Source organism: Musca domestica, unplaced genomic scaffold (genome assembly GCF_030504385.1).
Source record: "Musca domestica strain aabys unplaced genomic scaffold, Musca_domestica.polishedcontigs.V.1.1 81, whole genome shotgun sequence".
Taxonomy (NCBI): domain Eukaryota; kingdom Metazoa; phylum Arthropoda; class Insecta; order Diptera; family Muscidae; genus Musca; species Musca domestica.
The window spans coordinates 582,353-595,027 of NW_026712412.1; the positions used below are offsets into that span (position 1 = coordinate 582,353).

General features: G+C 34.8%; 1 protein-coding gene across 3 annotated transcripts in view; it reads right to left on the reverse strand.

Moving 5' to 3' along the window:
* LOC101897430 (alpha/beta hydrolase domain-containing protein 17B) overlaps positions 1-12,675 on the reverse strand; it is a 107,264-nt gene that overhangs the window by 23,982 nt on the left and 70,607 nt on the right. For 2 of the 3 annotated variants that reach the window (XR_009344140.1, XM_059131218.1), the window contains exon 4: positions 562-694. Coding sequence is in view for 2 of the 3 variants with exons in the window: in XM_059131218.1 (XP_058987201.1) it covers positions 562-694 (133 nt within the window). In the remaining variant the exon portion in view is untranslated. Of the gene's footprint in view, positions 1-561; positions 705-12,675 lie in introns of all 3 variants that reach the window. The other variant, XM_059131219.1, reaches the window with a different exon arrangement.

Here is a 12,675-nt window from a genome sequence, read left to right on the forward strand (position 1 = left end):
GCGCATTTTTCATTGGTACGAAATAACTTTGACGCCTATTTCGGAGAAACGATGAAAAAGCTCGAAAAGTCGACTTGGATATGTAACTCATTTCTTGACCAACTATCAACATATTTGTCCAACAAAGCAGGGGTGGATCATTATTTAAATAAACTCCCACAATTTTTGCTTGATCTTTTTGTCTGCGGTCATTTACATAATAACTGTCAAACCAATTTTGAATCAAAAATTATTCAAATTCGTTAAAATTGTTGAAAACTGAATATCCTAACAACCTCCGATTGGCGTCGTATAAGAAAACAAGAAAAATATTAAAAACAAAAAAAAAAAAAAAAAAAACATTTTAAAAAATTGTACATATCATGCTCCTAAGCGTTGATGCACCTACCTGTATTCTTATACTATGATATTTATGGAAAAATCAACAAATAATTTTAGCAATAGAAGTTCTTAAAAATTTAATACAAAAAATGTTTTGTTATAATTGCCTACCGTCCTACTAAATTCTATCGAGGGTTTTCTTTTTTAATAAGGTGCTTTTGTATATATTATTAAACTTACCTCGACCCAAAGTGGCTCCACAGCTTTAGGACATCTTTCGTAAATGCCAATTCCATGAGAAAAATCTATTACTTCATCCTCAGTTCCATGTATTACCAAAACGGGTGACTTAACTTTTGAAACCTTGTCAATGCTGTGATATGCTACAGTTAGTTAGGATAAATAGATTTAAAAAAGTGTATATGGGACAAGGTAAACAAAAATCTTAAGTTTTGTCTGCTGATGTTTGTTATTGAATGCCATTATTCAAAGTTATGTTAAATAGTCACATATGAAAAAATAAGCGTAAGAATGTTTTAATATATTTTTGGGATATAAACCATTTTTATGTAACTTTAAATTCTCTAAATGTTTTATACTGATTTTTACGTACATAATTATATTTAAAGAAACTTTGCGTTAAATTGTAATAAATTGAGCCAAAAGGTGGGAATATTTGAATATTCATATTTATCGATAACAAGCCCCGTATATCAGAAACGATACTATGACATCACAAAGTAACTAGAAAATGTAACACTCAGAATGAAATAAAATATTAATACATTTTCCGGACCTGTAAGCCTACACAACAAGCTTGTTAACTAGTATCGGGGATGTTGTTGTGATGTTGAACTAGAATGTTAAAGGTACGGCCACACTGAGCAAATAAATTTGTTTCTCAAAACGGAATACCACTTTTGTAAAAAATAAAGGGATAAAGCCTGACCATTTTGCAGCAACAAAATGAGGTCTATGAAATTGTTTCTAAACAGCGAAGAAACAAACATTTAGTTGACCGAGAGAAATAGAGGTAGATTTAAAGAAAGACAAAGAAATAAGTTTTTTAAATTTAAATTTGTATATAATATGTATTTCGCGAATACATGTTGTATATCATGTGATGTACTACTTCTATTCTAAACACAGTGTTGTTGTCCTAAAACTTGTGTGATATATATAATAAATGAAAGTTAAGGAACTGTAGTTTCAACAAGACACTACTCATACGGTCAGAGAAACGATTCAATTACTACATCAGTCATTTCCCGGTCGTATTACATTGGAATTCTCCTAATGACATTGACCATTTAAATGTAAAAATTAAAATAAATTGTAACACACACAAAACCACACGTAAACGTTTAACAGGAAACAAAAAGTTCTGTCTGTGTAAATCCTAACAATGACATCCACACCTTCTAAGTTAATACTTGCCCATATTGTTTAACTCATAAGCTGGTAATAAAAGCGATACGGATAGCTATATGACTAAGCCACCCGTTAAAATATTTTTTTTTTCAATCAGTATACAAATATATATAGTTAGTCAAAATAAAACAAACAAAACATTTTCTAAACTTAAACTCTTACACCGCCTCCTCATCATCTGATATCATAATCAAATGTAGCCCTCGTCTGGATTCATCTTCAATACAAATTCCAAAACAAATGCACCAAAACAGAATGTACTCCATAATCTATCGTAACTTATCAACTTATAAAAATTATGAATATGCCAATTCTGCAACAGCAATTCTAGTAAAAAATAATATCAATTAAACGAATACTGTCGATTCAGCTAGAGATCTTGCTTTGCAATAATTTACACGCAAAATTGTAAACTTGATATATATATTCCACATAATCACCAGACTCTCTTAACTAGTGACTCAAATATTCAGAGCACTTGACGGAATATGTCTCACACTTCTGAACGAGGCCTTACATGAACAGAAAATACAAGGATAGAAAATATTACAACATTGTTATGGCACAAGATTAAACACATATATTTCTCGCTGTGTTCCAGAACTGCAAGAATATAAAACTTTTTTACTTTAAACTAGTAGATTCTTTCATGTTTTAGAACTGAGTATATATGAATGTTACCGAAATACGCGAGCGTATGAAATTTCAATGTTGACCAATTTCAATACTGGCAATTGTACAATTTTTTTATGTTGAAAAAGGAATCAGTAATACTCGCACAAACTAAATGCGAATGTTGGAAAAATAAAAATGTATGAAATAGATCAATTTTTGGTTTGTCTGGTTTGTCTAGGCAACTGGCGTTCTTCAGCTGCAATGGCATTCATTTCATATCTGCTGATAGCATCCGCGACTGCATCTGTATAAAAGCCAAAGCCATAAAAAGGATTGCCTGATAGGCTTCTTGATCTAGAGGTTCTCTTTTATAGCGTTGGACCTCCCTCTCTAGATCGTTGTTGTTGTTGTAGCAGTAGTACATGTATGTGTTTGCGTTCTGCTATTCTGGTTCCAGCTCCAGGTTTAGAAATTCGGCTACTTTAACGGGCTGTAGCCAGAGATCTTCTGGAGTGAGTTGGGTAGGTTTGGCTGAGCAATTAAAAAGGCGTAGCGAATTGTGCGGGCCTGTATCGCACGCCGGGTAGGCTTCACGCACATCCTCTTCAATTCGTGCCCAATACGAATTGAGACGACTACACCATCCTGAACGTAATTCCGCCAAAACTTCTGCTATTCTGGTTCCAGCTCCAGGTTTAGAAATTCGGCTACTTTAACGGGCTGTAGCCAGAGATCTTCTGGAGTGAGTTGGGTAGGTTTGGCTGAGCAATTAAAAAGGTGTAGCGTATTGTGCGGGCCTGTATCGCACGCCGGGCAGGCTTTACGCACATCCTCTTCAATTCGTGCCCAATACGAATTGAGACGACTACACCATCCTGAACGTAATTCCGCCAAAACTGGTTTGTCTAGGCAGCTGACGTTCTTCAGCTGCAATGGATGGGATGTGGACTCCGAGGACGGCATTTACTTTATAACTGCTAATAGCATCCGCGACTGCATCGGTGTGAATGCCACTCGGACCTGCCTGATAGGCTTCTAGAGGTTCTCTCTTCGTTCTCTAGATCGTGTATGTCCTTCCTGACACGCCTGGGTGGGAGAGTTGTATGTTCCATCTGATGGTTGGGATGACTCTCACGGTAACACCCAAGCAGGTACTGCAACGGAAGCATATGATTATGCTGACGTAAGGGAAGGATTTTCGCCTCCTCATGTAGATGGTGTCATGAAAAGGCACCCTGTCGCAGTTCTCAGGGCAAAGTTTTGGAAGGTTTGGATGTGCTTCCACTGCGTAGCACTAGTATTCGCAGACCAAACTGGAGCCGCATAGCTGACCACGGACCGACCTATCGCGTTATAAGAGGTCAACAAGGTTTCCTTGTCCCAACCCAAAAGGCAACAAGTAATGACCGAAACAACAGATTCTGTATTATCGGCTATAATAACGAGGCTGACGAAATAACACAACCTGAACAGACACTCCCAAAGGTTGGGTAAATCTAATTTTAATGTGGTCTCTAATAAGAGAGGAAATCCGCAAGAGACAAAATGAATCATAATCTTAGCAACTAAAGAAAAAGGGACAAATTCATCCAATTTATAAACTTAGGCAGAGTCGAAATAGAAAAATCTCAAAAAAGGAAAGGTCAACCTCAATGTAAAAACTGCCAAATGTACGGGCATACGTATTGCAAACTGCTATCGGTGTATGTGCTAATTGCGGCGATCTCCACAAATCCTCGGAATGCAAACGTCAAGAGGTGCAGAAAACGGAAACAGAAACCATATTGCAAACTACAGAGGATGCCCTGTATATGTCAACATAAAAAAACTAACTTAGCCACACAAAAGCTTGCAAACTACCGGATATGAGAAAACTTACAATTTAATAAAAAAATCGTCTGATTTCCCTGAGCTAAAAAAGAGGAAAGAATTCACCGCCCCAATTACAATCTACCGTCTCAGAATATGCAATACTTATATTCTATATATATCATCTATCAAAAAACATATCGACGCCATGAATTTTTTTCATGACAAACATGAAATCATGATGCAAGATATGGTGAGAAATCAATATATGCTAACGCAAATCGATTTAAAACAAAAATAGATAAAATTTGAATCTGTGTTTTGAACGCAAACGGCTTAAGCCAACATAAACACGAGGTCGAAAACATTATTCGTTACACATTTTATTGGTATATAATACTCATTTCACTTCTAGAAACTGTTTTATAATAAACGGTTACAGTACATATGACACTAAACACCCTCGTGGAGAAAATGGGACTTGGGCAAAAACTACAGAAGATGAAGTAAACGCATTTGCCAAGCACCTTGAATCTGTATTTACACCAAATCCCGGGCCATCGACAGTTTTTCAAACTTTTATTGAAGACACCGTTCCGAACCCAATACGATTTCCTCTAAAAGATATGAAAAGTTCTATAGCTTCGACGAAACTAAAAAGATCTCCTGGTAAAGATCAAATTACTCCAAACAAGTTCAAGAAGTTAACAACTACGACCGTAAAACTTGTTTTTCATATTTAACAGCATTCTTCGAGTAGGGTACTTCCCGTCTGCATGGAAAGAATAGTAATGATTCCGACACTTGGAAAAGGTCCAACGGATCCATCAGTCTTCTATCTATACTCTCAAGTGCACCGCATAGTTACAAACATTAGAATGGCATTCGAAAGGAAGCAATATTCGTCCGCGTTATTTACGGATATTTCCCAAGCCTTTGATAGAGTTTGGCATCTTGGAATTCTATACAAAATTTGCGAAACTCTACCTAAAAAAACATATACACCTTTTTTGTAGCTATTTGTAAAATCGTATATTAGTTGTTAAATTGAAAGACGTACTTTTAAATTCGAGAAAAATTTTGGCTGGAGTCCCACAGTGTCGTATCTTAGGTCTTATTCTGTATGTGATATTTACTGCCGATATGTCCACAACCAATGAAACTCTTACCTCAACATTGCTGATGATACTGCATTCATGTATGTCTTCTCGAAAATTGGTTGTACTCAAAGACGTAAATTTTACCCCACGATAAAAATCTTCAATACACAAGTTCCACAGAAAGATACCGTAAAATGCGAAATGCACATGGACAGAGGACTTTTTTTGTTTATTTTTCCCACGCCTCACGTTACCACACCTAGGGGGCGACCTGTATTTTAATTATTTAAAAATAAAATTATTTTAGATCTAGAAACTTTGGCAACATTCTTTGCGTCAATTGAATTTTGTACGGGAACAAATGCAAATCAATGCGAATAATCCGTTATAAAGTGGACCGAGCCATGCCCAACTGCTGAGAATGGCGTTTTTGGGATGTTCTTGGGGACCTCTCAACACTGGCTCGTACGGCAGCGATATTCTCGGCCGATCGCCTTGGTCGACTTTTATATGGCCTCTTCGGATTAGAAAGAGCCTTACCAGTCGAAAATTTTTCGTATAAACGCTTAATGGTGTTCTTAGAAGGCGCACTTCTCACATTTTTTAATGTTTTAAAAGCACGTTGAGTTTCCACAATTGACTTCTTTTAAATTTCAACTATTTCATAGCGCTCGCGTGGCGTGTATTGGTTCATGGAAAAAATCTACTTGGACTGACGCTTCAAACGCGGTATGTCATTAAGCGATGTGACATCTCTGTCAAAAGTTATGGCGTTGCCAGATGGGTCCGTCGAATATGGGAAACTCTGTACACAGAATTAAAGTCAACACACATATTACTAAGAGCCTCGCCCATTGAATAATTCGTGCGGTGAAAATCGGTATATAATAATTAATACATTTAATATTTTTAGTACAAACATGGAGTTCAACATAATACGTCTGCTTTTAGGTGTAGGCAATCTAATTAAATTTAGCCTGCTAGTATAAGAACGCAAAACAAAAGTACTATTCCAATGTAAACCTAGTAAGGCAAATAACAGAAATTGTTTTTGCACGGATTCTATCCATACAACAGAACCGTATTCTAATATAGATCTAACAAGAGACGTAAATAACTGTTTTGTTATATATGGATCACAAAATTATTTAACAAAACCTAGAACGCCATTTGCTTTATTTACCATTGTTATTACATGACTATTAAAATTTAAATTTGGATCGATCAAGAGGCCAAGATCGACAAATGAATCTACAGTTGATAATGAATGACCGTCAACATTATATTGCAATATCGGAGAAGAAGATCTGAAGAAGCACATATGCTTACATTTGCTTAAATTTAAATCCTTACAATTTAACCTGCACCATTAAAATAGCTTGTTTATTACAATTATGGAAAATGAATAATTTAACATCATCTGCGCTGAACAAATTCTTTTATTACTGTTGACGTAAATATTATAAGATTTGTTGTAGTTGAAAGACCACTACGAAAACCATGCTGATATAGGCTCAATAGAGATTGAATTTTCAGTAAAATTACCGCAGTAATTAATTTTTCGAACAATTTTGGAATGACACTTAATTTTGCAATACCTCTATAATTTGACACATTAGTAAGACTACCAGACTTATGTAAAGGCATAATATACGATTTTTTCCAGAAAGTAGGAAAGTGACCAAATATAGTTAAAGGGAGTGCTAATGGGTTTTGAGGAAACCTTTCTTTTTAGGTTAACGAAATCATAAAAAGATTTAGGATTGGATTTAAAATTATTTTTAATCTTGTCGTGGTAAAGTATATTTAGATCTAGCAACAGAGTAATTGGTATAGTCTATTGTTAAGCCTAATTTTTTATATTTACGAAAAAGCTTATTTTTAGAATTTTTTAAACTTGACAACTCAGTGGTTATCCATGGATATTTGTTAGAATTTTTAACTATAGTGGTTGGAACACATTCCAATTTAAATCTATTAAGAATATCATAAAATTGATCAATTACATATTCCAGATCTTTATGGCTGTTACACAGGCATACAGAGGCCCAATTTACGGAGGAAATGAGGGTATTAAGTTTTCGAAAATTATTTTTTTTTGTAATTAAGGACAGTTTGACATGAATCGGACTGACTTCCTTCAATTGCAAAACTGTGAGTCATGGATATATATAAAGTTGGATGGTACATATCTTCAGGAGCGCATATTGGAGGAATTCTGAATATATCAAAATGCTGTGTTATATTTACAAACGCCAAATCAAGAATTTTGCCGTAGGAATTTTTCACACTGTTTATTTGATAAGGATTTAAGTCACAAGCACGATTTATAACTTCAAATGTATACTTAGTACTGTTCATTTCGGATGGCAAAAGAATCAAAACTTCAGAATCTTGCATTGGAAGCCACCTAATGGAAGACATATTAAAATATCAAGAATCAGGATGCAATCGGAATCATTCGTTTTTTCAGTGATTAAATCTATTGCTGATTAAGCGCTGATTACAAATGAAGATGAAGGCGGAATATAAGAGCAAGTAACAAACAATTTATATTTGCCCAATTTAATGGAAACACCAATAAATTCTATATCAAGAAAATCATTTATATCAATTAAATTAGCGGTATATTTGGTATCAACTGCAACTGCTTTACTAAATCTCTCCAGAAATTCTTAAAATCAACTGTACAAAAATATTTTCAGGCACAACGATTTTGAAAGAAGATCTACTTTCAGAAAATGTAGATCGAAGCTTATAACATATCAAAAAGTAATATCCCTTAATTTTTGATTTTATATAACTTGTAATTATACAAGTTACAACTATATTTTGTAAGATCACTTCTGTAGCTTTAACTTTTATTTATTTATTTTATTTTTTAAAAATGGTACGAGATAAAAAAAAGAATAATGTTGGCATCTCTTTTGAGATGAAAAACCAAACAAGATATGTTACAACAACTAATAAGCTAATGTAACAAAGGAAACAGGATTAAGAGGAGAATGTAAAACTACACAATTGATGATGAATTGATGATAAACACTTTTAGACACTTTTTATCAGATTAATTAATTTAATAAAAGTGACAATTAATATTTTTTTTTCAAAAACACGGAGCAACACATTTTTTTGACACTAATCATTTTTTTTTGGAAGCAACAAATCGACGCAAAAATCAATCAAATTAAACCAAAAAGGCCAATCTTGTTTAATAAATTGGTTCTATTAAATTAGGATACGTAGCCCTATTTTATAAGACCGTAATAAAGCCAGTTTGGAATTATGATATACAGTTCTGGAGCACAGCTAGTGGCTCCAACGTAAGTAAGCTACAAAGAAGACAATCGAATATTCTTCGATCTATTACAGGTGCACCTTGGTACATAAGAAACGGAAACATTCACAAGGACCTTAACATGCCTATCGTTGAAGAAGAAATAAAGAAGCTTTGCCGGAAGTATTTGAACAAACTATCTGTGCACCCAAATAATTTGGTTCGCCAACCCCATTTATTCGGAGGATACGATAGACTGCGTAGACGTGACACTCTTTCTATCACATAGTTTATATTTGTCTTAAATGTTCATTATTTCAGCTCTTGTCTGTTCAATTAAACGTTTTTCGTCGCCTACTGTTATACTTTTACAGTTTGTAGTATGTTATAATGAAATCCACTTTTGTGAAGAAATCGCGAGTTGATTAGATATAACTGTATCTAATCAAAGCAGCATCTTACCCGTGAGACTATTCCTGTAGACTAATCTGAATTACTACCTAGTCAATTAATTCACCGCAATATCTGTAACCACAAAAAAGAAACCCTTAACTTGAAAAATAAGAGATACTATAATATGATAATAGTATTTAAAATAAGATATCTAAATATATGAAAGATTCAATAAACAAATAAATATGTATAAAAAAGTTTTTTTTTTTTTCAAAATACCCGATAGAAATGGATTGCACAAAATGAGAGAGTTTTAAGCATTCTATCTGCACCTATACCTTGCAGTATTTCGAAAGTACGATTGTTCTTGAATTGGAAAATTAAAATTATTTTCTACAAATTTTGCCTCCGCTTTACAATTTATTGAGTAAGGGTGTTCCATTTTTCCATCTGATAAATGCCAACAGACGTATAATAAAATCACGCTGTAAGTTGCCTCTGACCAGGTCCTGGGCCATTTTAATATTAATTTACCTTTGGTTTTTACAACGGATGCTTCTAATAATGCCGTTGCAGGAAAATTGTCACACACATTTTCTGAAGGCTGCAAAGCAATTTTATTTTTTGCTTTAACTAAACGTGAAAAAAATTATAACACTCTAGAAATGGAAGCTATGTTGTTTTGTATCACAAAACTCAATATATGTTTATGTTTATATGTTTACTTTGAAAACTGATCATCGCCCTATTCAAACAATATTTGGGAGTAACAAAGGGATTATCAATTATAAACTCTTTCTGGTTTTAATTATTCCATTGAATATTTGGAAGGATGTATAATTTTCTCCAAAGTATAGGCGGCAAGTATTTATGAGGGGACAGTTTTAAATTTAAAAGACCGCATATTTCGTAAAAGTTTCGAGAAAAATATGTTGAACTGGGGCCTAATTACGGCATCCGCTATCGAATGCAGAATTGTATCGACATGAATTACGACTCGAATTTATTGTTGGGATGATTGCATTCGATGCCATCTTTACGAATAAACAAAACATGTTGTTATTTATTTGGTAAAAAAGTGAAATTTTGCAAAAAATGGATGACGAATTGTGTTTTTTTTTATGTCATCGTAAGGAAATAAATCCGCGATAAAAGCAATCCATTCTCTTTGCCAGAAAATATGTAAGTACACTTATTTTAATAAATCACAACCGCTGTTATAGTGTTTCTTCACACTGAAGATTTAAACTACGCTTTCGTGTTTCAAAGGAAGCTTTTAAATATATTTTGTCAGAACTGCACTTTACTGGGCATATGTCAACAGCGGTACCACCTACTCTACAGTTAGCAGCTACACTATGACTTGTGGCTAGCGGCAGCTTCCAGCACTGTGTCGGGAACGACTTTTTGGTTGGTTTGAGCAAAGTGCTTTGTGCAAAACTGCAGACCGACATTTAAAGAAATGGAAAAGAAGTTGTGTCACAAAAAATAACATTTCGATTGGAAGAGTCGGAAAAATGCAAAGAAGCTTTTGGGTCAAAATACAACATTCCGGGAGGTATGTATATGTGAGTATCGAAATATTTAATTTAAGTCGCGATATTAATTACATTTAGTTTGAAAATAGATTTGAGATTTGACCAACATCATTTGAAATCATAATAATGATTCAATTATTTAATATTTTTAAAGAAACTTACATTTTGTTTTTGAATTAATGCGCAAATTATGCTCCAATCAAAATTATAACGCTTTAAATTGTCGTATACGATACAAAAAATAGACGCGGGCAACAACTCGCATGGTTGCATTCGAAACTTCCATGTCAAGTACTCGATATTGAACGCCGTCATCCAAAAATAAGATTACGATATCGTAACTTCTCGATATCGTATGTGGTAATTAGACCCTGATATGGTAGAATATGGTTGTTTTTTATGGGATATAGAACAGTCAAAAATTGTGGTAAACAATTTAGAAGATTTAAATACATCGCAGATGGTATTTATGGTGGTCTGACATTGAGAGTCTCATAAAGAACGGTTTACCCTGTTAAAATTGCAGCCCAGCCCTGTGCTTCTGTGTAGAAACTCGTCCATGAAGATTTTTCTGATCCAATAAACAATTTTATTTTATGATTGTCATTGCATGGAAAAATATATTTCGGGAGAGAACTTAAGACGCGCAAACCTGGAGAAAAATGAATGCCAACAAACAAAGAAAACTGCATAATTATTATTATTTTATATAGTTAAAAGCAAATTTAAAATATCCAAGCGTTCGAATTATATCCGTTTTCTCAACTCTCTAAATCTTCTCCACATACAGGACACATATTGAGAGCATAATTTGCCAAACATCCCAATAATCTTAACGGATTATGTAACCTCCGATTTAGTTCATGTTCGCCAATACTTTATTTAGACACATAAGGAAGATCACCGGGTCCGAGAAAAAACAAATTGAACAACATGTCCCAATATTAGACTCCTGTTAGATGCGTTTGCAAAATGAATACCCGACTGCAAAGGCAACTCAAAGTATGGTTAACAATTTCGAGATATTTTACCGCTTTAAAACATCCATTTTAATAATACTGAACTTTAGATAAAATATATAAAGCAGGTCATAAACTTCTAAAATATTTTAATGTCCCACATAAAATACTCTAAGTTGGTTGATAAATGTTTATGTCGTTTTATTGAATCCTCGCTTATCATAATAATTATGTAAATATTCTAAATCTAGCCAAGATACAACAGAAAGTTTAAAAAGTGAGGCTGGATGTTTGTGCAGCAAAGTTTAGATTACAAGAAATTGGAGAAAAATTGGGTGGTTGTTCGTGGAACAGTATTACCTTTGTACAAAAGAATCGTAATCGGATGTTTGTAATACTACGAGTATTAGTAGAGTGCTGACAAAATACTGTATAGGCGGAGAATACAAACGTCACTCCTTAGAAAATGTCATTACTTTTGGTATTATGTACGAAGTACAAACTCGTATTAAGAGATAGTAGCAGGGTTTAAGAGCCAGCACTAAATTAAAAGTCTTTGCCTCTTAGTGCAACTATCCGCCGTTCGCGGAAACATAGCTGAGTGCTACCGAACGCGTCCACAGGTTGCGGATAGTGGGATATATCTATCGGGCAGCTGCGAATTAAATAAGCAGTCGCGGACAGCTCAGCGGTTTCTAGGGTGAGAGTCTCGGACTAAATACCCGAGTGCCTATGATCCCTGGACTCGACGAGGCAAAGTTACTGGCGCCCTAAAATACACAGTCGACGGACTGGTAAACCGCAATGGACTCCCTAACACGGGGGTGTTACGTAAACCGTGCCCAACAATTTTCCAAGGTTTGCAGTTACCTGCAGATACCTGGGCGCCTCGACGAGTAATAGGCTTAGGTTAGGAGGCTATGTCATGGCAGACCTCGTCACCTCCAATATCCAAAATTTTTATGGAGAAAAATTTAACTAAACAAACAAAAACCGACAACACCTCAACCGCCTCTTCGGGGGCCCAGACACAGGACATGGCCACGGACAATATTTGAATTGCGGGTGGGGACCGGACTCTGCAGACGTACCAAGACGTGGTATGCGAAAGCATACAGAGACAGAGTGAACAGCTATCCGCCCTTCTCGAGAAGACCAAAACCAAAGGCTTTGCCAGGAGTGTGTATCATCTGGGTTTGGGAATGATTCACATCTGTCTGATGAGGAGCTCG